The following is a 27,808-nucleotide window of genomic DNA, read 5'->3' as shown; positions in this document are numbered from 1 at the left end:
CGATCGAGCCCGCTGGGCACAACATGATTGACTGATCGGCCCATTCGCATTGACCTACCTCGGTATGGATCAACCCGTGTACCCACTTCGAATTTTAGCAATTCCTTGTTTTCTGCGACAGTCTGCTACTCTTTTCTAACAAGGCTGTCCTGTCCGGTGAAAATCATCATCAGAAAGAATTTACTACACACGTCTCATGTCATCGTCAGAGGCAGCGCAAGCCGGACCACCCAAGTTCAAGCTAGCACAAGAGAGGGAACTATACAAGTATGTACATAGACAGGGTTCTACTATTCCCGAATTGAATACACATTAGAACCATACACTAATAAAAAAGATATCTTAAACCCAACGAAGTTTTCCAATCTGGCCCAAGTGTCCCCACAACACCTGAGAATGTACAGAATCAACACACTGCCTATATTCCCCGATCGTCGCCAGATACCGCTTTGACGGCCTTCGCCCAGCTAGGAGTTTTAAGGTTGAACGCTCAACGTGCCTTGATTTCACTCTTCGGCCGGGACCAACAATATGTCCTCGCAGAGGCCACTCAAACACTCAGTCTTCAAGATCATACAGTGGAGAATGATAGAGATGCCTTATGGCTGGGTTGCTGCGTTGTCCCTAAGGAGTATGGGATATGTCAACAAGTCGCTTCCCTACCGCAAATAAAGCCAGAAGAAGACAAAAATGTGGTCAAGGGGGGTATATACATGGTACCTGATCTACGCAAAGATGATCGGTTTAACCATTTGAAAATGGTCACCGGCTCTCCCAAAGCGAGATTCTATGCAGGCGCCCCCATCATCAGTCCTAAAGGCATCACCATCGGATCCTACTGCATTATCGATGACGAGCCAAGATTCGGATTGGATGCACCGTTGATCAAGTTCCTGCAAAATATGGCATCGACCGTCATGACCCACTTGGACATGGCTCGATGCAAAGCAGAACATCATCGTGCAGAGAGAATGATTGTGGGGTTCGGAAGTTTTGTTGAAGGTAAGGCGACGCTCCGCAAGGAGTGGGTACAGGACACTGGACTACCCCTAAATGAACAGCAGCATGACGAAGGCCACCTAAATATGCTACAGCAAAATGCACAAATTAAATCCGGTCTGCTCACAACCATCCACACTCGCCCGTCATCCCCGCCGCTGCAGTCACAATTGTCGCGAAACGATTTCGAGCAATTTATATCCCCCGGCTTGTCCAGTGTACCATCGCCGAACCTCCCCATAGGACCATTATCCTCGTCGTCAACAACCCAGTCCGGCAAGGAGTCGGACGCCAGTACTGATCAGATATCAAGTCCCAACAAAGCCGAAACGCAAACTAGTTTCTCTGTCCGAAGCACAGCATCGACCGAAAATTTGCAAGACGATATGCTGTCTATCGGAGTTCGACAAGTCTTTTCGCGAGCAGCTAACATCATCCGGGAGTCGATAGAAGTTGAAGGCGTTGCGTTCTTCGACGCGAGCATCGGGTCTTATGGTGGTCTGGTCAGCGACACGAAGCGAAAGGGGCCAGGCTCAGATAGCGGTACTTTTGAAAGCTCCATGGGCAGTAGTGACGATAGCACCGGATCGGATTCCCAGAAATTCTCTACCCCGCGAGCCGGGAAGGATACCATCCCAGAGAACACGACCTTATGTGAGATTCTAGGCTTCTCGACGTCGAATACGTCCAGTATCAACGATGAATCAAAAGGAAGACTTGCCCTCCGGGAAGTATTATTGAAGACGCTTCTGCGGCGTTACCCGCAGGGCAGGATTTTCAATTTTAGTGAAGAGGGATCGATGTCCTCCGACGAAAGCAGTGATGGACCTTGGAACAGCTCATTGGACAGTGAGGGTTCAAACCCGGTCAACGGTGACCTCATTGGTAAAAGAGCAAGAGGAAGCCGGAAAAAGACGCGCAGTGCCACGATCAAAGAAGACGGAAACGTCCTCATTCGACTCTTCCCGGGAGCTCGCAGCATCGCCCTTTTGCCGATATGGGATTCCCATCGAGCTCGATGGTTCTCAGGTGCTCTAGTATGGACAAACACGCCTCGACGTGTCTTCACGTCTGACACTGAGCTTACGTATCTTTTGGCGTTTGGAAATAGCATCATGGCAGAGGTGCATCGTCTGGATGTCGAGATGTCGGAGAAAGCGAAAACAAATCTGGTCAGCAGCATCTCGCACGAGTTACGAAGTCCTCTCCATGGCATTCTTGGCACATCAGAAATACTTCGGGACACGGCGATGAATGCACTTCAGCACGGATTAGTACACACTATTGAATCCTGTGGGCGGACTTTGTTGGATACTATCAACCATTTGCTGGACTTCTCGAAGATAAACAATTTCCGGAAGGAAGGAGGCAAAAACGCTCTTCGCAAATCGAAAAACCCTTCAAAACGGCACAAAAACACAGACCCATCACCTCATAGTATGAAGCCTTCACGGCGGACACGGCATAGTGGGATGATTAGTCTAAAGTCTAATATTCAGTTGGATGCTGTTCTGGAGGAGGTGATGGAAAGTGTGTTCGCAGGCTACAGTTTCTACCATAGCTCACAAAGACCAATGGCGATAGACCGTCCGAACCACATGGCACTTGACGTATTGGGTCCCGTCCAGCGAGCGAGTCAGGTCAGCATCATCTTGGATATCGACGAAGCTGCCGAATGGAGATTCTCCACCCAGATAGGCGCCTGGCGCCGAATAATGATGAACATTTTCGGCAACGCCCTAAAGTACACCACCACTGGCTTTATCTTAGTGAAGTTGACTGCATCGCCAGTTCCTCCTGCCAAAGACGCTATGCCCGGGGGACCTTCTAATTTTAAGGTGACCCTGACGATCAAGGACACGGGTATAGGGATGAGCATGGAGTATCTGCAGAATAGTTTGTTCACTCCATTCACACAAGAAGACTCGCTTGCCCCTGGAAATGGACTCGGGCTCAGCATTGTGCACCATACGGTTTTGTCCATGGGTGGTCATATCGAAGTCAGTTCACTCCGGGGTCGTGGTACTGATGTCTCGATTGAAGTCACCCTTACCCACGTGCCTGCCCAAAATGCCAAATCCAGTCCATCCGAACCCAAGCCCCTTTTGCAAGTGAAACATCTTACACGTGGCGCGACTTTGGGACTTCTGGAGCTAGGATCACCTGATATGTCCGATCGTGATACAATCCTTAGTACTTCTTTGGACAACTTATGCAAGAACTGGTTCGAGATGGATGTCCATATCCTGAGTCTAACGGACGCTTCCCCGCCCTTATGCGACTTTTATGTTGTGGTGCAGACCGATACCAATTCATTGAATACCTGGGAATCGTGGTTATTAAAAACCCAGAATTATTCCCATGGCAATGTCGGGAATCGAAGAGTTCCGATCGTGGTGATTTGTCGGTCGCCAGAGGCAGCACATTCCATGTTTGTTGCAGCAAACCAATCGAATCACGAGGCTATTGTCGAATTTATCAGCCAGCCTTGTGGCCCGCGCAAGTTGGCCAAAGCATTTAACATTTGCATAAAACGACAACAAGGCCGGGAACCTCCGGCAGGGGGTGACTCTAATATACATCAGCCTCAGGGGAAGAAGACGTTCCAGTTGACGAAGTCGCTTCCAGTTTCCAAGGAGGATATCGAAACACAACGTGCAGAAGATGAGATGGATTTCCACAAACACAAAGCAGGGAAAAAGGCGATAGATGATGAATATCGCAAGCTGGAAGACTCACAGCAACCTGAGGACACTCATCCTTCTCAAACTGAAATTGATACCATTACTTTGCCAACTCGAGAGGCATTTCCCAAGACAGAGGAGCTGACACTCACGGTGTTGTTGGTTGAAGACAACGATATCAATCTGCAAATATTGGTTGCACATATGAAGAAAGAAGGATACAGGTACACGATTGCCCGCAATGGTTTGGAGGCATTGAACACTTTCAAAGCCCATCCTACAAAGTTCGGAGTGGTCCTGATGGGTAAGTTCTCCGGTTCTTGTACATGAGGGTCTATTCTGACACGCACAGATGTCTCCATGCCTATAATGGACGGGTTTGAAGCTACTCGGCTTATTCGCAAGGCTGAGCGGGAATATCAGAACACACTCCTTGCTTCAGCAAAACAATCATTTAGACCTACGACTATTGTCGCTATGACTGGACTTGCAAGTGCTAGTGCTCAACACGAAGCTTATGGGTCAGGGATGGACTTCTTTCTAGCGAAACCAATCCGACGAAAAGAATTATTCCCGGTATTGAATGAGAGAATCCCAGGAGGGGCCAAGAAACTATCTCAATGATATGATATATCACACCAATGGCGGTCATCTTTGTCAAGTATATATACGATTTTCCTTGTTTTGTGTTTGTGTTTTTGCTTATATTTATTTCAATATATCACCACTCTTAGGGAGGTTCGCTAACTCTCTGCTTTAATATAAAGATAAAGTTACTTTTATACTTATAAGCTATAAACCACCCTGGAAAGCGGTGAAATATAAACTTGTATAGTATCAATATTATTATTTTTCCTTATTAGAGATGATTAGCCGACAGAACCAGGGTACCGTATTAAGGTTTCCATAATAGTAATTCAGGTATCTTCATTTTTCTCTCAGTCTAAATTCAGGCATGAATAATACCCGAAAAGAAGGTTTTATCGAATGGCACCTATACCGCTGTGTAGAGCGAGCTACTAAGAGCCAGCTGAATCCACTCCTGATAAAGAAATCGCCACCACCATGGTCAGATAAGAATTTGGTAAGGTGATACTCTCACAACTGGCGCTCTAATTCATTTGATTGTAGTCATAGCAGACATACGCTCTCGGCTTTCCTTCCGAGGTAAAATATGGCATGGGCACCAATTAGCGGTGACTATTGTAGTATAGGATTATCGGAGCTAAGTCCACGAGGCCAATAGCGGGACGGTTCTTTGAGGCGTTTGTTTCAGACATCAAACCCACCTTCATAGTGAATGTGTTCAAATAGCGGTATGCTACGTGTCACCAACAGTGCGGTAGGATTGTCAAATATATAATTGTGGAGGAGGTGTGGAGAATTTGCAATTTCGTCGCGATATGTCAAAAGACAATGTCAATAGAAAAGAAAACATGCAACTAACTTGGCCAACCTGAAGCTACCGCGAGATCCAGAGTAAATGTGTCTTTGCGCTTAGATTTAGGTAGAAATATGTGAGAACAAGGAAGCTACAAATCGGAAGCCCAGGGCCCCGGAGGGAGGATCCGGGTCTGGGTGGGTCAGTCCGGAGCTCGGGAGGTGATTAAAGTGCAGGTGGGCCTGGTTTCAAGAAAATGCGGCTCAAAATTCGCAGATCCAAGGGTCCAGGTGCCACATGGTATCCACCAAACAGCTTCACTCTGGCAGATAGTCCTGCGAGTGCTGAGGGCTTGCGGAGAGGATTTCCCAAGCTTTGGATATACATCCATCCACTCACAAACCGGCCGCACAACTTCCGCCTCCCTATATTTCCCAACTTGACAAGGTGACCGGCTAGCATATGGAGAGGGATAACGTTCGACGTATCCGGCCTTTTCTCTACCAACATGCGGATAGTATCCTCGGCCTGTGGAAGATCCAATTCATCCTCGAATATATATAGTCCCTGCTACAATTGATTCGACTTCTCGTAATTGACTTCATAAAGTGACCGTGGCGAAATGGCTGCTTCTTCCTTTGTCAGCTTGTTCCTGAGTAGTAGAAGAAGAAGCTGAAGCTTTTGTTGCTGGTCAGCAGTATCGTCGGGGTTTATTCCAACTGGGTCGACGGCTAGCTGTTTCAGTTCATGAGATCTGAAAAGTTGCCCAGAAAATTCTGGGCAGTGGAGTAACTGAAACTATCCCAGAAAGGATTCACCTGTACAGGTGCCTCCCATGAAAATGACTTGGCTGTCTCGGCGGCGGCGACCTTGCCGTTAGAGTACTGGAAAGATGAAATGGCTGACATTCTTGAGGTGGAAATAAAACGATAGTTAGGGACGGATTTATTCAAAGAGATTGGCTGAAGATGAAGACGGGGATAACTGAATCGTGGAAATCGCGTTCTATTCACTTGTGTGGAGTTTTAAGGGGTGGTGAGGGGCGAAGTCTTATTTAATAAGACATATTTGCTCAACATTTTCTCTATCACCTGTGGCAGTTTTCAACAAAAACCTCAGAAAAATGGCCTCACAATCGAAATTTCTCTCACATTTGACTTCCTATAAGCTCTTTTTCACCGAAGCCAGAATCGAAACCACCCTCATCTACAAAAAGAACATCCATCTCCACAGCTTCCCTACTCTCCCACTTCTCAGTACAGAAGAAGGCACAGAAGCTCTTATCTCCATCTACCGGGATTATATAAATGTTGCCCTTTCCCATTCAACCGGTATCCTCCTCGAACCCCGAACTTAGCGCGGCTCTCCGTCGTGGTCCTCCGAGCTTGGCCTCTCTATCCCACAGGTTCTCGATTTGAACCGCGCAGCAGTCAAGATCCTTCATGACCTCAGACATAAAGCTCAGACTCCGTCCACTCCTATCATTATTAGTGGTGCCCTTGGAACTCTTCGAGATGCGTATTCGGATTCTACCATTTCCTTTTCTCGGGCGCAGGAGAATTATCGCTCCCAAGTTCATGTCCTTGCCGAAGAAGGAGTCGACATGTTATCTATGAAAAAGGTTAATTCTTTTGGTTGTTAAACAATCAAGGTAAAAAATCATACGTTTTGGCCACAGTACCTCTTCGGCATAATAGAAACGTAGTTGAGTCATCCGATAATGAAGCTCGTAGGTGGGTCGCAAGTAGCATGGTAGACACATAATTTGCCCGTATATAATCGTTAGTCCATCCAAATCAACATCAATTTTGCTCTTTTAAACGGAACAGAGCAGTTACAATTTCGTCACATATGGTACAATAATAGACGTAGAGTAGGATCAAGTCAAGGGAAGGGGTGCTTCAAGCGAACAATCGTGAGCAGTCGAATCAGGGTTGCTTCAAATAGATAATCGCGAGATAAATAAATGTCCGGGAACTAAGGCCATCGAGACTGTACTTATACTAGTATGTTGATTATAGAAATTTACCTAAACCGATTTCTACTAACGACTCAAAGTCCATACGATAGCACACAGCGGCCTCGGCGCCTTGATATTTCGCCGACCCCGGGGGACAATGCACAAACATATTTCAACTAGCTTCTGGGACTACCACCGCCTGTTGGTAGTCTGCATGGTATGTATCATGTATATAACCCGCTCTCTTGATAAGATGCCACGGTCGAACCATTTTCCTCCTTGGCAGCGAATGATCCACTGGTCACACCGTTCTTGCCGTCACTGCTTGCCACTTCCTAGAATCAATCGCTATTTGTCTACCCTTGATCCACCTCGGTTGGGCTCCCCATTTTCAGAAGATGGTTAGTCAGATTCAGCCGACGGCGAATACGTCAAGCCTATGTCTAACTGCTAAATGATCTAGACTATTCCCCTGCATCCGCTGCCGAGGTTGACTTGAGGTTAATGCCCCTAGGCGGCTCAGTTACTCGCGGCGTTGGGTCGTCAGATGGGGCGGGGTATAGAATATCACTATTGCAGATGCTACGACTCCATGGCATCAAAGCTCGCATGGTGGGGTCGCGAAAAGATAGACTTATGCCAGATAATGACCACGAGGGCTGGCGTGGCTTGAGAATTGACCAGATCGAGGGAAAGGCTCGAAAATCCGTGGAAGTCTTGTCCCCAAATGTCTTCCTGGTTAACGCTGGCTCCAATGATTGTCTCCAGGCCTTCAATATTCCGGAGGCTGGTAACCGCATGGGTGGTATGCTCGATTATCTGTGGCTGGCTTCCTCTCAGTCTACCATCCTCCTTTCTACGTTGCTTCCCAATGCGGACAAAGAGGTGAACTCGAGGGTGATCCGCCTCAACGACCAGTTCCGTGCTCTAGCCCACCAGAAGGGGACTGAACAGAGAAAGATCGTTCTGGTGGACATGGCCACATCAGATGGACCGGACGTTGAGGGATTTGCCGATGGAATACACCCCAATGACGAGGGGTACCACAAGATGACAAGATTGTGGTTCTGTGGTATACAGAAAGCCCTCCAAAAAGGGTTCATTGATGGTTCAAAAAACATATTGTGACACAAATCTACAACGGACCTTTTTCTCCATGCGCTCTTTTACCAATTTGTAGACAAGCGGAAGATATCCCATAATTTTATGATTACGTGGATTGTGGATTCGGCGTTGGGCGCGCCGGACCGAGAATTCCATGTGGGGCGGTAGATACCCGGACCCACTCTAGGGCGTGTCGACACGCCCTATAGAATGGCACGCCCTAAGGATCTGTATAGTTTTTGCTAGAGTATCAAAGTACTAGTCAATACTCCAGAGTGGTTTATTATATAAGTTCTCGAGAGAACGAGCAAAATGGAAGATGAACGCTTTTCCTGTGATTAGTTCATATCTTTAAATATGGTTTCACACACGGAGGATGTGTGACCACTCGACGCGTCGAGGTTAAAGTATGCCTACACTACCACCCCGCGAGAGGTGCCCAGTGCAGAAACCCTTGCCAATAATAAAAACACAATCTATACCGACCACGTGATTGTTGCGTCTTGGAATGTCGAGAGCGGCTGGTCTGTCCCGGAGCTCAAACCCTACGGTCCTTTCAGCCTTCTTCCCAGTGCATCTTGCCTCCACTATGCCTACGAATGTTTCGAAGGGCTCAAGGACTACTGTGGTGATGATGGCAAGCTACGAATGTTTCGAACCGACCGTAATTCCCACCGCCTTCTGATGTCCGCCGAGTGGATTTCCCTCGATCATGAGTTTCCGCCAGAGATCGCTGCACAAGTTACACATAGTGTCCCACCATACATGCTCGACTTCGAATCGCGATCTTTTGTGCCTTTCTCTGCCACGAACGGAGCTGTGAATGATCACCTTTTCCAAATGCTGTCTCGTGCCAGTTTCCTGAATGCGGCAGGAGAACCTCAGACGCTGCCGGAATCTCTAGACCCAGAGCTACAACCGGCTCAAGAAGATAATTTGCAGTCTTACATGGAAGTGCTCACTGGAAGACAACCATGAGTGGCTGGCTAAATTTCGAGGAGAACAACCCGTCAAAGCTCCTTTTCAAAGTCCAGAACAACCTCCTAACAATAGGTAGTACACAATGCATACGAATATTATAATCAGAAAGAAAGTTATGACAGTGCATCATACTCCACAAGTGATACCTCGTTCGCGTTGATATATGCTGCGGCCTGAACAATTGCGAGTGGAGGATACGTAAGTTCCCGCATACGTAAAGTTCTTCGGTGACTTGTATCATGGCTCCGAATCAAGAATCAATTATAGAATTATGAGATAGCTAACTACATATATTAGGTAATGTAAAGATCACCTCCTCTGTAGAATCGGCAACCTACTCTCCCCCGTCAAGTCAAAATTCTGCGCTGACAACATATAAGGGAATCCAATCATCTTCGCCCTCCCAATCCACTCTGTCGCATGATGTGTCTCTGTCGCCTTTACTTGAGAGAGCTCGCCTTTGTGCTCCTCAAAATATGCCTCCCATTCGTCCAACTGCAATTTCATATCAGCGTGATGGTTCAAGTATCGCACCAAACCGGACTGCCCACCCGTGTCTTCGGACTCTTGACCGGTGCTTCTGACGATACAGTCGCTTAGCACATCGGATAGCCCTGTCAGTTCGAGAAGGTCGATCTCTCCCTTGATGCCGCCTTTGGGGACATTCATTTGAAGTTCTTGAGCAACACGCATGAACTCGGCAAATACAGTCTCTTTCGAGAGACGACCTTGTTGCTGTACTTGGTCCCGTACTGGGCCTGGGCGGTGAATGTATATAGGGATCCCAAAGTGACTCGATGCGTTTTCGAAAATCTTTTCTGCTGCCCATTTCGAGGCTAGATAACCGTCTTTGCCGTCCGCTGGTGGGGGGTATGTTGCCTGTATCTCAGGGTAGTCTTCCCCGTCTGGCATGTCGCCGAAGAGATGAACGGCGGCAGAAGACATAAAGTGGATGGGAATTTTCCGGGAAATAGCCAGGTTGATAAGGGTGTGCGCCGGCAGTACGTTGGCTGATCTCATGACTTGGTAGTTGTCCCAGAAAGAACGGTTTGCGGCGGCATGGAAAATAACGTCTACGTCGCTGGCGAGGAAGTCGAATTGCTCTTCTGTCAACCCGAGTCGCACATCGAGAAGGTCTCCCGGGAACTGGATGATCTTCTCCGATCCATTTGACAGTTTGCTCAGAGATCGAACAGCGACGCAGTAGATTTTGGAGACCCGCTCATCTCCTACCAATTTATCCAAAACATACCTCGCCGAGTGGCCCGTGGCGCCGGTGTAGAGAACACGTAGATCCTTACCATTTCTCCTTTCTGGGACTATGGCCTCTTTATCACTTTGTGTGGAGGATACTAGGCTCTCGAGATGGACATCTGTCTCGGCTTCCCAGTCGATCAGCTTTGCAGACTGCGTCTGCTCTAGACGAGCCGCCATTTTCCGAATAGTATGTGCCTCTGCAAAGTCTACCATGGCCAACGATGCGTGGAAATTGTCTTTGATCATATACTGCAAAGGAATGAGAAGCAAGGAGTTACCTCCTGCGTGGAAGAAGCTCAAGTCAGGCGATGAAACCATGCCCAAGTTCTTGGAGATCACTGTCTCCCAGACTCCGACTAGTTCCGACTCCAGGGGCGTTAATTGTAACGCAACCTTGATATCGCGACCAATATCTGTCATCGGCAGAGGCATGGCCGCGATGGCTTTGCGATCGATCTTGTTGTGGCTTGTCAACGGCATAAAATCGATGGGTATAATCATCGCAGGTACCATGTATTGTGGAAGAGGTAGCTTGTTCAACAGCCGAATAAGATAGTCATATCGGTCTTCACCCACAATGCCATGCTCTTGGTGTCGAGAGAAGACCGCATGAGCTACCAGAAACTCGTCGGAATCATTGCCTTCACCTCGTAAGGAGACCACGACCTCGTCAATGGCAGGTGCAGCAGCGTTCAGGATAGCGTGTTCCACCTCCCCAAGCTCGATTCGTAGACCGCGTAGCTTGATCTTAGTACTACCCTCCATCCGTCCATCGAAGAGAAGAGCACCGTCTAACTTTCGAAGCCTGCCACGGTCGCCAGTGAGATACATCCGGTCCCAGCCCTTGGTAACCCAATCAGAGGGTGCAAATGGGTTTGGCACGAAGTATTCTTTTGTCAGGGCATCCAGGTTGAGGTAACCTTGGCTGACACCGGCACCACCCACGCAAATCTCGCCAGGCATGCCCAGCGGTACAGCCTTGAGGGATTCATCGACGATGTAAACCGAGTAGTTTGGCAAAGTGTGTCCCACCGGAATCCGGCTCAGCGCGAGGTCCATGTATGGGATTTCCATGGCATGGGAATGCACTGTGATTTCTGCAGGACCATACGTGTTGATCAGGCGCAAATTTGGGTTGTTGAGGGAACGGAACTCTTCCACAAGTCTAGGTTTGAGCTCTTCGCCCAGGCTAAATGCCAAATTCCAACCCTGCGCGAGTTGGAGATCGCTGGCTCCATAGCGAATCCAGTAAGAGTACTCAGACGGAGTCGCCATCGTGTAGGTAATACCTGCCTCTTTGATTAATCGGGTGGTTTCCATGGCGTCGCCACGTTGAGACTGATCGACCACATGCAGTGTGCCGCCATTTGCAAGAGCCACGAATATCTGGTTGAGAGACAGGTCAAAGGTGAGTGCGCTTTGTTGGAGAACTATCTCAGAACCGAGATTAAATTGCTTTGTGAGAACTTCGATCACGTTTCTGATAGAGGAATGGGTCATAATGACCCCCTTTGGTGTTCCGGTAGAGCCGCTCGTATACAAGATGACTGCCTCGGCATTGGGTGAGGCACTGTTAATTACAGCCTCCTTGATTCCGGAAGTCACCGTGGAGGTGTTGATCATTTCCACGCTCATGGAATCGTCGAGTGTCAAGGCAGAGGCATCCTCCTCAGTGGCGGTGTGATACACGATAATGCGTGGCTTGCAGTCCTTTAATATTGACACCAGCCGTGGGGTGGGACTGCGAAGATCCAGAGGTACATACACTGCTCCCAAGTGCATAATGGCTAGGATTGTGGCGATGGTCGTCGTGGTAGGTTGCTGCAACAAGGCCACCCGATCACCACAGTTGACTCCGGCTTTAAACAGCGCATTGGCAATCTGATGCATTTCTTCCATTATCCCCTGGTAGGTGGATTGATTCCCCCTTTCGTCCCTAACGGCAACCCTCTCGCCATGGATTTGTGCGATCTCCTCCACACGGTGGGACAGTGTTTCTGGCCAGTCTGAGGGAAGATTTGGGCCTCGTGCAAGAGTAAGCGCAGCCTGAGTGTCCGATTCAATAAAGAGGGGTGGTTCATTGAGATGCAGAGCTGGATTGCGCGAGAAAGCCTCAAGGAGGTTGACAAAGACCTTTATCATAATGTCCACTTCCAGCTGGCCGTATAAGTACTCCTGTGCGTTTATTGTGATAAATGCAGTTCCACTCGTGTTTTCCATGATGTCGAGAGTTATATCGTATGCGCTTTTTCCATAAGACCAGTCTAGCCTCTGCACGTTGACGTCGCCCATCTTCCAGGACTCCGGGATACCCGGTCGGTAGTCAAAGAAGACCTGGAAGAGCGGATGATACGAGGACGATCTATCCACTGTGAGATTGTCTAACAGCACATTGAAGGGGACTCTTGAATTCTTAAGGGCGCTGTATGCTGTCTTACTGGCTTCCTTGACAGCGTCGCCGAATGTCATCGTCGATAGCTGTGGTGACTTGAATCTCAATGGTAGAAGATTTACAAGAATCCCCATTGTTCTCTGTAGTTCAGAATCAAGGCGATTGGAATCAGCAATACCGACGCACAGGTCATCCACATCTAAAAGCCGGAACAGCATGGTTCTGAAAACAGCCAGGTAGAAATGAAAGGCAGTGGCCTGAAAGTTCCGAGCTCTCCGTTTTATACGCCCAACAAGAACTGGGTCAATTCTCACGCTAGTGGAGCTGGATGCATATAACCGTAGGGGTGACCGGACTTTGACTTTGGAAAAGGGTAGTAGAGGAAGAACCGGTGGTGGAGGATTGTCGTCACCAAACTGCTTGCGCCAGTAAGACAACTGTTGATCCAGTTTCCCACCCTCAACATCCTCCCTGAGCTGTCGGGAATAGTCGGCATATTGGATTGGCGTGGGCAGTAACTCTCCTCCGCCGATGCGCATCACTTCATGTAGGAAGCCGACGAATCCGGCTCCATCCATGGCAATATGATGATATCCTACAATCAAATAGTGCTTGCTAGATGACATTTTTAACAGAATGACTCGCATCGATTGCCCTGTTTCAAGGTTATAGACGTGATGACATAGTCGGTCGTACTCGGCCTTGGCCTCGTCTTCGGAATGGATATTCCGACTCTCGAGATATAAAGGGGACGCTTGCATAATCCCCTGCATCGGGACATTACCCTCTTCAAAGAAGGATGTACGAAGGCCTTCGTGCATGTTAGCTGCTGCTTTGATGGCCTTGCCAAGCTCCTCAAGATTAGCATTGCCTGTCAGGATATGCGAGAAAGTGATATTAAATGCGGTTTTGTCTTCCAAGGAGTGTCGCAAAAACCAGAAACGGGACTGGGCGTAGGACATCTGCTCTTTTCTAACCACAACAGGCTCAAATTTTATCTGATTCTCATCGAGCTCTGAGTCGGGGGTTATTGGCGTATCACGGTCATCCTGAGATGAAATAGTGTCGTCAGTCAATTCTACGATTGGAACCGAAGACGAGGCATGGCCAATGGAGCATCCTTCATCTTCTGTCGAGATCTTGTGGATAACTACCGGCTGTTCCTCATCCACGGCGGACTTGACTTTGGGAAGGAGCTCCGATCCTATGCGTCCCAGTGTATCCTCCACAAGGTCAACGACACATGCGCCTCCCAGAATACGCAAGACGGAGACATCGACGTTTAAGTGCCTTGTAAACCAGGATCGTGCCTCGACTGCGACGAGAGAGTCTACTCCGAGCTCAACAAGAGCGACATTGTCGTCCATATCATCCGCTTTGAGTTGAAGCAGAACAACCAATCGGGCGGAGAAGCATTCTAAATATGTTCAAGTTAGACATCCGAAACATGGAAGAGAGTCGCCAAATCGAATACCTTGGATGATTTTCCTAGCCTGCGCTGTGGTTGTCGCCTCGGCCAGCTGGACCTTGACAGGCGCCACGGACCGTTTCGTATCCCCACTGGTCTTCATCTGTTCTTCGAACTTCAAGAAGTGGGAGAATTTGAGGTTCGACCGCCAGAGCACGCGATCATCGATCTCCGGGTCGATCACTCGAAGGCCAGTGACAATGTCTGGCTTTCGCCCCGAGTGAGGAGGACTAGCCAGCACAGCTTCCCCAAATATTTGATGGAAGTCCGCGGTCGAGAGAGGGTAGGATCCAAACGCAGCTAAATCCCCGGACTTCAGCTGACCAGCGCGCGTAATGTATCCGGCTCCAATAATGGCGCCAATGTGCATGACAGAGCCGGCCAGTCCTTGTGCCCTTCTCTGGCCCACCAATGATGCCATGTAGCCATTGGCCGCAGCATAACTGCTCTGTCCACCATTCCCAAGCACATAGCTCAGTGAAGAAAACAAAATGAAAAAGTCGAGTGGATGATTGTCACCAAACACCTCGTGAAGATACTGACTGCCGTCCACCTTGGGCTTCATCACAGTTATTAGATCATCAAGCTCCATGTTCGATAGCATGATATCTTGCATAACCATGGCTGCATTTGCCACTCCAGCAATGGGCGGAAGGATCTGACGGATCTCCTCGTAGACGGCTGTTACTGATGCCTTGTTTGTGACATCCATCGCACATATTTTGACGGTCGCGTCGGCAGCCTCCATGATATCAAGCCACTTTTGCTCAACTTTGGGATTCCTACTGGTCAAAACAATATTCCTAGCTCCATTCTTGACGAACCATTCGCAAAGCGACTGTCCGAGATCTCCGGTTAGTCCAACAAGGAGATATGTCTTGTCTGCTAGGAACGAGATTCCATGATCCACTGGTGCGACCTCAACGAGAGCAGTATTATCGGAATGCCAGTCGACGATGGCAAATACTTCTTCATCTGCTGGGCTAAGCTGGGGCACTTGTCTGATGGTACGCGTGAGGCTATCGGCGTGAGGTCCGTATTTATCAGAAACTCCTTGATATGCCTCTTGCGGCACTCCCGCAAGCAAATCATGCAGGAAGGATTGTAATGCACCCTGAACATAGGTACTTGAGAAAAGGGAAGTTGGTGAAAACAATGTAGTTGAAGTGTGAACCTGGCAGAATGCCGGAAGAGCGGAGGTCAGACGCATATGCAAGCTATTCTTAGTGGGGTCTGAGGAGGACAGATTCAGGAATGACGATATATTAGAGGGCAATTTAGCCTTCAGCACTTTTTTAAACCCCAGAGGGTGGATGAAAATGTGTCGGACATCCCCCTTGAACCGCGGGTCATCGGTAATTGCAAGTATGGATATACCGCGCTGATCGGCATGAGATCGTAGAATCTCGAGGAGCTCTGTGCCAACTCCCAGAGTCAAGATTACTTCGCCTGCGGTGGCATTAGAGATGGTAGCATGGGCCGTTAACTCCCAGACCAGTCGAAGAAGTAGAATTTTCTCTTCACCAGATGCCACCTTGACGGAGACAACATACTCCTTTGGGACCGCAGTAAGCGATGTATTTGACGCTGAAAGAGCAAAGACGGTTTCATTGGTGTCTATACACCTGCCGATGACAGGGAAGAGATACTGCCCGCCTGGCAGCCTGAGCGCCGAGAGAGTGGAATACAGCACCTGCATAGATACAAAGTGCACTTGGGACAAAGGAACCCTGGGGGCGGTTTCGGTGAGAAGTCTGAAAACTTTTAATGGCTCCGAGTAAGCGATGGAGACCCTGTCGGTGGCCGGTGAGACTTCATACGATATCTGTCGCTGCTTGGAGTTGTACCGATTATTTTGGGCCTTCTGTTGGTACAGTCGTGGAACCAACAGACGATTATCTTTGCTCATACAAAATTCAGGCTCAGTCGTCCACAGGATCTGGTCAAGAAGGCCTTCGCGTTCCCAGAGTTGAGTGACACGGAGACGCAAGAGCATCTCAGACAGACGCCGAGCGTCCAGTCCTACTGTAGTAGAGCTCTCTTCAACATCGAGGAACTGTAGTCGGAGTTCCTTTTGCTCATTGATGGCAGACCGACCTAGTCCAATCGTCATATTGTTGTAGGGTTTTGTACTCTTGCAACCACGGGTGACCCAGAGCAAATTGTGATAATTTGTGAAGAGCGCCTTCACGGCCTGTAGGCGACTGGCAGTCATCCCCTTGAAAATGGGGGCTTCCAACTCAGTCAGTACAAGGATTGTGGTCGGTAGGTCATCATCTCCAAAGAGGCCATTAACTTCCTCCAGTGTCTCGATCGTTGTTATCATGCGGAAACGCTGGCTAACCATGGATTGGACATCTGTGGACAGCCTGGCAGTCTCTAGCGTTGCTCCTCCAACAATGAGAAGATCGTCCATTTCTGCGCCCGGTACCTCCGTAGTCCTCGAAAAAAGGGGCTGTCGAAGGAAAGCAACACGATCATCAACTGCCTGCGTGACAGAGACCGAGAAGGGATAGGCAACTCTATCTTGGGCGAACATGGCAAGTGTATCAAGTCCCGAATACCCTGTTCTCTGCAATAGAGAATGCCACTGCGCCGTGGATAATGTTGGCGCCCACATCCTGTTTTCTCCCTGGCTATGCCACCAACCAGGGAGACCACCCATCAGGAACCCGATTCGGCTAGGCTGCGGGTCTGTCAGCTCGAGAAGCATTAAGTATCCACCTGGCTTTAACAGTGAGCGAACATGCCGTAGGGCTTCTCCCATATCCTTGGCAGCGTGAATGACGTTCAAAGCGACTACAAGGTCGTACGAGTGCTCCTCGTATCCCTGGCTCTTTGGTTCATTCATGATATTGAAGGACTTGAAGATCATCCTGTTAGCAAAGGCACTAAACCTCTCCTGTGCCTTGTCGGAGAAAGCTGTCGAGACATCAGTGTACGTATAAGATTTGAAGGCAGGACCAAGATGGTCGAGGATGATCTTGGTTGTCCCTCCAGTGCCGGCTCCTGACTCTTATTGTTAGACGATAGTAATAAATTAGACGGGAGGAGACCGACCCAAGTCAATGATATTCATGTGAGGATGCCGATGTGAGATTTGCTTGATAAGGCGCGCAGTCCAGGCGTTAGCATCGGAAAACCCGAGCCCTTCGGTATACCATGCGTCCAGCATGTCATCCTTGACGAGATGCTCCATGGAATTTGTCTCGCCTCGAACAATAGACGGATAAGCTTGTCCCATGGATTTGATGAGTTTCAAGTCAATATCGTCGGGGTATCTGTCGAATATCCGTTGTATCTCTTCTTCCGTGTCGCTTGCCCACTCAGCCTCGCAATGTGGTCGCTTACCACTGGCCACCTCTGAAATCAGGTGGCCAGCCCAAGCCAGTAGCTTTTGGTGATGCAACGCGGCATTGCGCTCTTGCAGGGCCGACACCTCCGATCTGAGTTTCTTCAAGTAGAAGTGGACTGCTCGTTCACATGCATAGGCACGCTCTATGTCCTCGGCTGTAGTTCGTGCCTCTATCACAGAACTCCCATCGGGGTCTATCGGTGCCCAGACCTCTTCAGAGAAAATGTTGCGATCGTCGGCTTCGGTCGCCTTTGTGAAGGGCACCGAAGAGACGGACTCGGCCTGGATAAAAGCGTCTCCTGTATTGGTATATATAGTAACGTCTCCAGTGTGAGAGGAATTCGGGAAAGTGCCATCAAATGAAAGTATTTCAGACTGGTGGCAATGGTATGGATTGATCCTGACTGCGCGAATTTCAGTTGGCACGTGTAGACTCCAAAGCCCACCATCGCCGGGGTAGCTAACGGCCGCAAACAAGGCCTGGAATGCGACGTCCAACAACGCAGGATGCACAATCGCATCCTCAATTGGTGCTTGAGGTTCAAACCAACCGGATGAGTGCTCCATCTTGCGCTCCAAGCGGGAAATAGACCGGAAATCCCCAGTATACCCGTACCCGAGCTTGTAAAGTCCGGTGTAGAATTCATCCACATCGACAGAAACCATATTTGGCAGGGCATCCTCCGAAGCACGACCCGGAAGCACACTAGGCTCTGATGGACCTAAGAGCAATGAAACACATCCACTAGCAACCAAGCCCAACTTGTCTGTCTCCTTGTTCGTCGGAGATTGTACCATCCAGTTCGCACTAAACGTTTCCTTGTCTGAGCCGCTGTTTATCCGTGTCTGTTCAAAATTTGACAAGGTAAAAACGACCTCAATACCTGTGGTCTCTTCGTCGAACGAGATGGCCCGATTAATAGTCAAGTCACTGACCTCAATAAGTCGCACCTTCCCAGCTTGCGTCTTCAATAAGGCCGCCTCACATGCCATCACCACATATGCTGCACCGGGAAGCACCGCCCGGTCCTGAAGACGATGGTCGGAGAGCCATGGTAACTTCTTGGGAATGAGGAAGTTTCGCCATTTGAGCTCGGTATCTGTGGTATCACCATAGCGAACGCCCAGTAAGCTATGCACCGGCCCAGGTCGGTTGCGCCCGGCCCTTTCCTTCCTAGACTCGAACCAGTAGGATTGTTCATGGTCCCATGGATAGGTTGGAATCTCCCGTACAAATGATACCTTGGTTGCGTTGGAGAAGAACGTCTGGTCGAAGCGGGCGAAGTCGATTGTGCCACGCTCACAGTAGGTCCACAGCATCCCCAGTGCCTCTGAAAACGCACTGAGATCGTCTTTTCCCCGAGCTAGGACTCCACTGTATGGGATCTTGGTCACGCCCATGTCCTGGCTTGTTTGCAGAGTGGGAGATCGAAGGGCAGGGTGTGGGCCGACTTCGATTCCTAGATCGATTGCCCCCTCTGTTGTGCTAAGTGCAGCCTCCAGTGCGCCAGCAAAAAGAACCGGCTGTGTCATGTTGGCGACCCAGTATTCGCCGGAGAGCCCAGAGCGAGCTTTTGACATGAGCTCACCAGCATGGACACTAGAAAACCAAACGGGTGAACAGCCTTCCTTTACGGGTGATACTGGGCGAATATCGCACGATTGCAATGCATCAAGGTAGGGTTTTGCGCAAGGTAGCATATGGTGCGAGTGGTAAGCCGTGTCTATTTTTAGCACCCTGGCGAATTTCTTATGCTCATCGAGTTCCAATTTCGCCTCGTTAATGGCATCATAGTCTCCAGAGATGGTGACGCTTGCAGAAGAGTTACACGCAGCCACTGAAAGACGCCCGTGGAACTTGGGTGCTGCACATAGCTCATTGGCTTCACTGGGTGATATTCCAGCTGCCATCATTGCTCCATGTTGCCCCTCTTGTCCACCTGCGAGCTTTGCGTAAATGCCACGATAGTAAGCGATGCGGATGGCATCAGATGCCGTGATGAAGCCAGCCGCGTATGCAGCGCCAATTTCACCAGACGAGTGCCCTACGACGGCATGTAATTTGACGCCGGCACTATGTAACATGTCAACAAGCAAAATTTGGATGGCAGTGCAAAGGGGTTGGGAGATGGCTGCTTCCCTAATACGGCTGTCATCTGGGGACTTCACAAGCTCTTCTTGTACTGTCCATGAAGGACGGTCGTGCTCTTGTGGAAGGCTTGCCAGTGCATTATCCAGGTCTTGTACTATCTCACGGGCTCTAGGAGAGGTTTGAAGTAGCTTCTGACCCATACCCGCCCACTGTGCGCCTTGTCCTGTAAAAACACCGAGGATTCGTGCGTCATGTTTGAGAGGTGACTTGATACCGACCGGAGTTTCCGTCGAGCTCAACAGCTTAGTATTCAGTTTAGATAGAAGATCATCCATGCTGAGTGCCGTGATTGCTGTTCGCACACTGAATGTTGATCGTTTGTATTGCAGAGTTGAAGCGATACTGCGCAGGTCCATCTCGGCACAAGACTTGAGATACTCGGAGAAGTTCTGTAGCATTGACACGAGGGTCCGCTCCGATTGAGCCGAGAACACAAATGGCGTTGCCACTGTTGATGTTTGCTTGTCAGACTTTGTGTGAGCACACCTCGTGTCTTCATAGCTTTCCAGGATAGCGTGTCCATTTGCACCACCAAAGCCTATCGTCGTGTGGTGGTTAACAATTATCTCAAACTTGAGGGCCAAATACTGGGGGGTGTTACTAACCAAAACTATTAACGCTTGCCCGTCTCGGTGCACCGCTGACAAGTATTGGCCATGGCTTCAGAGCTGTAACTAGGCGAAGATGCTTTACATAAGGTGCCACCGCCGGGTTCAGGTGGTTGAACAGCATGTTTGGCGGAATATAGCCATATTTAATCGCGAGAGCCGCTTTGAGCAATCCGGCAAGACCAGCAGTACCCTCGGTGTGGCCAATGACAGTCTTGATAGACCCAATATGGATGGCATCATCCTCCCCAAGGCCCTCCTCGCGTCCATCAAAGAAGGCATTATGCACCGCCTCAGCCTCCCTCGGGTCTCCAACCATTGTCCCAGTCCCATGAGCTTCAAAATATTGAGGTCTATCATCTCGTTTGGTGATATCCAGTCCTGCCCGCTGGTATGTCTTTCGAATTAGGTCCGCCTGGGCTGTACTGCTCGGCATGGTGATACCGCGTGTGCGGCCGTCCTGGTTGACGCTGGTTTCGCGGATAATGCAGTCAATTGGATCGCCATCTGCGATTGCTGCGCTTAGTGTTTTTAACACAATGGCGCCAACACCTTCGCCTCGGGCGTACCCGTTTGCACTTGCATCCCACATCTTTGCACGGCCGTCGGGAGAAATCATGCTCAGATTACTGAGGATGACGTAGTTCTCTAAAATCTAGATTCAGCTAGGTCTTACGCAGGAGGTGAGATGATAAGAAGAGAGAAAGAGCCATACGGGGGGTGATAATCAAACTTGCACCACAGGCAACAGCCACCGACGACTCTCCACTTCGGAGCGACTGCACAGCCAAGTGAACAGCCATCATGCTAGAAGAGCACGCAGTGTCAATAGTCATAGATGGCCCATGCCAGTCAAAAAAGTAGGAGATACGGTTTGAATGAATGCTGCGTGAGGTACCGGTGACCACATAGGTCGGCGCGCAATCTATATCATGCTGCATCACCTCATTGTAGTCGCAGTTCATCATACCTACATAAACGGCTGTCGAGGAACCTTGAAGGCTTTCAAGTGGCAAACCAGCAGACTCTAGCCCCTCATAGACGGTCTCCAGGAGCAATCGTTGCTGCGGGTCAATTGCCTCTGCCTCTCCTGGCTGGATGTTGAAGAATTGCGGGTCGAATTTGCGGATATCTTCCTCCAAAAAGTAGGTATATTTTGCTGAGTTGCTTCCATGATGTGCTCCGTTTGCGTAGTGGTAACCTTCCCAGTTGAATCGGTCTTTCGGGATCTCAGTCAGACAGTCTCGGGGGTCTCGCAGCAGGTCCCAGAGGCGAGATGCACTACTCGCGCTTCCCGGAAAGCGGCAACCGCTGCCGATGATTGCGATAGGTTCATTGGGACAAGTTGCCATCCTCTCTGCTCTATATTATGGAAATATAATGATGCATGCAGGATGAAGCAGAAAACCGAGAACCAAGTATAGATATATATAGTAGTTGTATTTTTTTAACGCTTTTCTCTAAGTTCCAAGTCTACATAGTCTGCATAGTCTATACTAAGTGGTGACACGTAATTATTCGTGGAGGGTTCATTCACCACTACCCATGTATACTCAGCCGTATGGACCGACATCCGTCCGTCCCCTTCATCGGGGGCCAGCGCTAAAGGCCAGCGCTAAATGACCCTACTGTGCGCTAGACCTCATGCTCTGCATGGTATTCTGAAACATTAGATCAGCTAATAAAATTAATATTTTCCCCAATTCCCTCTACCGGAGAGAAGAATGAGGGGAAAAGACTGGAGATGACCTAGACATAATAATACACCTCTTCGATTTTCTTAAGGTTGATATATAGTATTTAAATTTCTTATCGATAGCTATCGATATACAACGAAATCAAACCAAAAACGCGGATATTAAGATATAAGGTTATAGAATATCGCATTTATTATATGTTTTCGGGGTAGGCGGCTCGGAAGCGAAATACGTTAAATATTATTCCAAAAATTACCGAAAATTACGTTGCTAAAAAGTAGAAATATATATATCGTAATCACAAAGTTATATATATTTCCTAACTCCCTAGAGAGGCTAGAAACTACCTAAAAAGTATTAGGCTATAAGGAAATATCCATATAGGCCGCTATTGTTAAGATATCAAGTTGTAATATATCGCATTTACTATGGTGTTTTGGGGTGGCGGGCTCGCTTGTGTGGCTGGTTCGCTTGTGAAATACGTTAATGGAATCGTAATTATAATCTCTGTAATATCACCATAAAACACTCAAATATTTAGATTATGCACTATATGTTGAGTACATGAAACTACGCAGCCATGTAAATCTTGGGTGGAAACCAACCGCAAATCAATTGGAACCATAAGACTTGTGCCAGGGACCAAATTGTAAACTGTGTCAACCCTTCATACTTGGAATAGCAAACTTGATGGACTTCCCTTCTACTTCTGTAAATGCAAGAGTTCCTTACTATAAATCTATATTTGTAATGAGGAAAAAAGGTTAATTCTGTCAGAGTTCGTTGACTGAAAGCAGCCCGAAAGGAAATGCATTCATGCAATACAACATCATGCAAATTGTATGCAGGAACTAGTGATGAGGGACTGCATTAATCCCGCTACTCTTAACTCCGTGGGAGTTCGGGATTCATGGCATGCATTGCAAGGCGTACGTGTAACATCAAGCTGAGGTTAGTGTTGAAGGACCCCCAGTACCATGTTAACTACTAGGAATTAAATGCGATCCTCAACATAATATCGTTGATTATGGAGGTCATATAAGCGGCCGACTATTCTGCTTCTATATAATTAACTCCCTCGCCTTAAATCTAGGTCAATAGAATAATTAGTATAAAGAGTAGTTACCGCGAAGGAGACACAAGCGGTTAATCCTAAAACCCAATAGGACCAAAGTCCCTATGCACTGTGATAGTCATACTTGAATCCTGATCCTTAGATACTGAGTGCGCTTTAGGCTTCAGATATTATGAGACACCGAGACACTAGTGGTGAGCACTATCATTAGGCATCAGCGTAGACAACCGACAGGGATATATCCCTACTAGCGCACCGGACAATCTTTCGACATTTCATCCGACTCCGACCGTACCGCTTGCAACAGAATGAGGCGACCCAGGGGTCGTAAATTGCCCTTAATTCTGAGGAGATGCACCTCCGATTTCCCTATCTGAATACGCAGAACAGTAGGATGGATCCAGTCAAACAGGAACAGCACTCGGCGCAAGGGCCAGGTGAATTAAACAAGTCCCAAAACCAAAACAGCCAGCGAATTGAAGGGAGTGAAGCAGAGGAATCACAGAAATTACAACAAGGCCAAAGAAGCCTGGAGGGCGCGGAAATGCAGGAGCCCTCTGGGCTTCACGCATCCATCTCCTCTCTACGACTTAACATTGTAGTCTTTGGGTACGTATTCGCTTTGTCTCAATTAGAAGTTCCAGTTTACTCATTCTTCGCAGCCTCTGGATTTCACTCTTTCTCGCCGCCCTCGACAGCACAATCATCTCGACTGCGGTCTTCGATATCTCAAACAGCTTCAATAGCACCAGTCAGTCAGCCTGGATTGTGACATCGTATCTGTTAACGTACAATGGTAACAGCCCCACCATCTGCACCTTAAAAACACCCTCTCAATTCTCGCTATAGCGTTCGTTCTCCTCCTCGCAAAGCTTAGCGATCTGGTGGGACTCAAACCCCTGCTCCTCGCCTCAAACATCATGTTTCTCGTCTTTTCCATTGCTTCTGGTGTATCTAGGACAATAGACCAACTGTGAGAACCTGAAGTGTCTTGGTCGTTTTATGAATCCAGCTGACTAGCAACGAAAAAGAATTATATTTCGCGCCTGCCAGGGTATTGGAGCATCAGGTCTTTACTGCCTCGTTTTCGTCGCAATCCTCCAATTGATCTCCCTCGAGAAGGCCGGTCTATACTCTGGTATTATCAGCTCAGTCTTCGCGCTGTCTAACCTCTTAGGCCCGATACTAGGAGGTGTCATTGTGGACAATACGACGTGGCGGTGGATATTCTATATCAAGTACGCACCCAACGCAGGCCTATCGGGAGGAATCCACACCAGCTGACCAAGACAGTATCCCCCTCGCATCCATCGCGACATTGATCTTAGGGTGCGCGATTCCCTCGTCGAAGGTCAAGTTCAACCGTCAAATCTTCAAGAAGCTTGATTTTGTCGGCTCGTTTCTCTCAATTTGTTGGTTGATCCCGATTCTCTTTGCCCTCCAGGAAGGTGGGTCCCACTATTCCTGGCGTAGTAGCGAGATAATCGGTACGTTAGTCGGGGGGATCGTGGCTCTGATTATATTTGCTGCGTATGAAACATGGCTCCAGCACCAAAACAGCGCGAGAGAACCTATATTCCCTGTCAAGTTCATCCGTGACCCTATGCAGGGATTATTGCTACTGTAAGTCTACTAAACGCGAAAGGTTTGTGCAAACCTCGTTCACTCAACATACAATTGTACCAGGAACGTTCTACTTATGGGATTCGCCTTTTACACCGCGATAATAATCCTCCCACAAAGGTTCCAGGCCGTCAACCACGTCAGCGCATCCCGAGCCGGTGTGCTACTTCTCACTCTCACATTGACTCTTCCCTTATTCTCACTGATTTCCGGCGCAATACTTGCCAAAAAGCCCGAGATGGCTTATTCTATCCTCATATTCGGCGCGGCCCTAGTCCTGACAGCAACAGCCTGCTTCAGTGACCTATCTGTAGATCACGCAGTTTCTGACAGACAATACGGGTACGAGGTCCTCATGGGATCAGGTCTTGGTGCCCTCTCTTCGACCCAGTACGTTGCGTTGAAGTTAACGTTTCCAAAACGTGACACGGCGACGGGAACAGGTGCGATGAACATGCTACGTGCGATGGGAGGATGTATCGGGTTGGCGGTCTGCGACGCGATGTTAAGCTCCCGGCTTGACGATGATCTGCCAAAGGTTCTCTCGGGAAACCCGGAACTTATCCGCCTAGCTAAGGAATCACTAAATACTGCCAGTGGGTTTAGTGGGTTTAGCGGGGACCAGCTTATGCATGTGCGACAGGTGTATGGCAGAGGATATAATGATGGTTTTCAAGTTATGATTGCATTCGCTGGGGCCAATGTTGTTGTTGCAGGGCTTTTGTTTCTGAACACATATCGGAGAGGTGGTATAGATGGAATTGTTGCGGCTGCTAAGGTGTCGGAACAACAGAGGGATCCTCAGGCCAGTCCTTGATTTGAATTCCTTTTTTTTTTTTTTTCAAAAGCATTGTATCTGCTCACCTTGTATGATTGATAGGGCAATTGCTAGTTTATAAATGAGCTGTTGCCCGTGTTAAGAATAGCTCAACTGTAGACCCAACACGCGATGCTGGTAGATCTGAAAAAAATTCGAAGAATTCTTCGAATTTTAGGTCATGGAACCGAGCCTCATTATTCAAGCTCGGCAACTGAAATTCTAAGCAAAGTTCCAAACTTGTGAAAGATGTATCATGGCTGAACCCCGTGAGCGCGATGCCGTCTGACAACCCAGGCTCAGAAGCAACTAAGCCGTTGGATATCAAGGAACCAAAGTTGTGACCGAAATAGACAATCTTTTTTAGTATGGGGATACGACCAGACAGTCGACCTTCCGGCCTTGAGTAGTCACCTGTCCAAGGATAGCGACCTGTGTGGAGACTTGGATCTTGAAATAAGGATCTGCATACTCACACTGTCCGACTCGAGATGGTGGCTGCTTATGTACCGAAGAGGCACAGTTGTGATGGTCAATCATCAGACGATTTCCACGACACTAAAATATCGCCAAGAACTAAGGTATGCTACCGGCAGAGAAACGTCGGATATATCAAAGTAGATTTCTATATCAGGCTAACAAATACCTATAGGCATTCGCTACGATGGATGATGGACGCCATTTATAGTTGAGACGTTCAATGCCCCACGAAAAAGCACTACTGCCAGAACGATGTAACTCTATGACTACCAGGACGAAATGCTACCCGCAGAACATACCTAATCTTCCCCTACCGTAGTTAGTGAAGCCTAGTCGCTGAATTCCGGAATGTACGTATCTCCAACCCAAAGGTATATAAATTCCAAATTTTTTCATATTTACTCCGTGTCGGAGTTAATTATAAACACCGATGCCAAGGGGAAATATGGCCCCGGGGATGTGGGGGGATTATCAATCAGGGCCCCAATCCATGGATGTTTCGTCATATATAAACCCGATTCCCGATGCAATTGATATTTTGTTTCCTTGGCCATTCCTACGCATCATGTCGGATATCAAGAATATTCTTGTCTTGGGTGCAGGAGAGCTAGGCACGCAGGTGTTGCTCTCACTAGCTAAACACCCCCACCTAAACAACATCACCATTACTGCCTTGTTGCGACCATCCAGTATTTCCTCAAAAGACCAGGACAAGGCATATCAGATTTCCATGTTACATGAGCTGAATATTTTGACTATTTCCGGCGATCTCACACATGATTCGCAAGAATCCCTTTCCCGAATCTTTCGCGACTATGATACAATCATCGGCTGTACAGGATTCGCTGCCGGACGAGGTACCCAACGCAAATTAGTCCATGCAGTGCTGGCTGCTAAAGTTCCGCGCTATATCCCATGGCAGTTCGGAGTCGACTATGATATTATCGGACGAGGATCCGCACAAGACCTCTTCGATGAACAGCTAGAGGTGCGCGATCTATTGCGCTCGCAGACCAGCACTAGATGGTTGATAATTTCCACCGGAATGTTTATCAGCTTCCTTTTTGAGCCGTCATTTGGTGTGGTCAATTTGAAAGACAATGTTGTGTGCGCATTGGGTAGCTGGGATACAAAAGTCACCGTCACGGCCCCCGAGGATATCGGGAAAATCACTGCCGAAATTGTGCTTGATTCCAAGCATAAGGAAGCTTTCAGCAATAAGGCAATTTATGTTGCTGGTGATACCGTCAGCTATGCGGATCTGGCTCTATTATTAGAGAAGACCATTGGAAACCCTGTTCAGAGAACTCTACGAACAGTCCAGGCGGCACAGTCCGATCTTGCAAATGAACCGGATAACGCAATTTACAAATACCAAGTTGTCTTTGGAGAAGGCCGTGGCGTGTCTTGGGACTTGTCTACAACGTGGAATTATGAGAAAGGAATACTTGGTCTATCCGTCAAGGAATATATCGACCTCTACTTAAAATAAACTTGTGGGATAGTTCATCAAATGAATGATTTCATCAGAAGAAAGCTTGCTTTTTGCGAGAATTACTGTATATTAATTACATCAATCAGGTACACATAAACGGCAAAAGGAGAGAAGTTGGAGAATGCATAGAGGGTTCCTGGTGATTAGTATCGCCGGGGCATAACTCTCTCATTCGATATGTAATTTATGTAGCGATCCCACTCTGGTTTTATAAATTTCAATGTTACTTTCAAGGTGAAATGCTTCACTTTTAAATGTGAATGATATAAGATACACTGGG

General features: G+C 48.3%; 7 protein-coding genes across 7 annotated transcripts; 5 read left to right on the top strand and 2 right to left on the bottom strand.

The window, feature by feature from the left end:
• Positions 1-196: 196 nt before the first annotated feature.
• Positions 197-4,307, top strand: N7537_006299 (putative sensor histidine kinase/response regulator; the record flags this gene model as incomplete). Its single annotated transcript, XM_056897356.1, has 3 exons — positions 197-267; positions 338-3,987; positions 4,036-4,307. The coding sequence occupies 3 exons, from the start codon at positions 197-199 to the stop codon at positions 4,305-4,307; spliced, it is 3,993 nt and encodes a 1,330-aa protein (XP_056753141.1).
• Positions 4,308-5,634: 1,327 nt separating this feature from the next.
• Positions 5,635-5,972, bottom strand: N7537_006298 (uncharacterized protein; the record flags this gene model as incomplete). Its single annotated transcript, XM_056897355.1, has 2 exons — positions 5,635-5,799; positions 5,883-5,972. The coding sequence occupies 2 exons, from the start codon at positions 5,970-5,972 to the stop codon at positions 5,635-5,637; spliced, it is 255 nt and encodes an 84-aa protein (XP_056753140.1).
• Positions 5,973-7,603: 1,631 nt separating this feature from the next.
• Positions 7,604-8,152, top strand: N7537_006297 (SGNH/GDSL hydrolase family protein; the record flags this gene model as incomplete). Its single annotated transcript, XM_056897354.1, has 1 exon — positions 7,604-8,152. One exon carries the CDS (start codon positions 7,604-7,606, stop codon positions 8,150-8,152), a length of 549 nt encoding a protein of 182 aa, XP_056753139.1.
• A 333-nt stretch (positions 8,153-8,485) lies between these two features.
• Positions 8,486-9,106, top strand: N7537_006296 (uncharacterized protein; the record flags this gene model as incomplete). The annotated part of the gene is made up of 2 exons (XM_056897353.1): positions 8,486-8,506; positions 8,537-9,106. 2 exons carry the CDS (start codon positions 8,486-8,488, stop codon positions 9,104-9,106), a joined length of 591 nt encoding a protein of 196 aa, XP_056753138.1.
• Positions 9,107-9,418: 312 nt separating this feature from the next.
• On the bottom strand, positions 9,419-21,693 carry N7537_006295 (lovastatin nonaketide synthase; the record flags this gene model as incomplete). The annotated part of the gene is made up of 5 exons (XM_056897352.1): positions 9,419-14,175; positions 14,233-17,235; positions 17,287-20,271; positions 20,339-20,989; positions 21,057-21,693. The coding sequence occupies 5 exons, from the start codon at positions 21,691-21,693 to the stop codon at positions 9,419-9,421; spliced, it is 12,033 nt and encodes a 4,010-aa protein (XP_056753137.1).
• Positions 21,694-23,507: 1,814 nt separating this feature from the next.
• N7537_006294 (putative MFS multidrug transporter) lies at positions 23,508-25,553 on the top strand (the record flags this gene model as incomplete). Its single annotated transcript, XM_056897351.1, has 6 exons — positions 23,508-23,722; positions 23,776-23,909; positions 23,963-24,086; positions 24,145-24,351; positions 24,407-24,736; positions 24,800-25,553. 6 exons carry the CDS (start codon positions 23,508-23,510, stop codon positions 25,551-25,553), a joined length of 1,764 nt encoding a protein of 587 aa, XP_056753136.1.
• A 1,045-nt stretch (positions 25,554-26,598) lies between these two features.
• On the top strand, positions 26,599-27,525 carry N7537_006293 (aromatic alcohol reductase; the record flags this gene model as incomplete). Its single annotated transcript, XM_056897350.1, has 1 exon — positions 26,599-27,525. One exon carries the CDS (start codon positions 26,599-26,601, stop codon positions 27,523-27,525), a length of 927 nt encoding a protein of 308 aa, XP_056753135.1.
• Positions 27,526-27,808: the final 283 nt, after the last annotated feature.

Source organism: Penicillium hordei, assembly GCF_028827395.1.
Source record: "Penicillium hordei strain IBT 12815 chromosome Unknown utg000003l_segment0_segment0, whole genome shotgun sequence".
NCBI lineage: Eukaryota > Fungi > Ascomycota > Eurotiomycetes > Eurotiales > Aspergillaceae > Penicillium > Penicillium hordei.
This window is presented reverse-complemented; position numbering and strand designations above follow the sequence as displayed.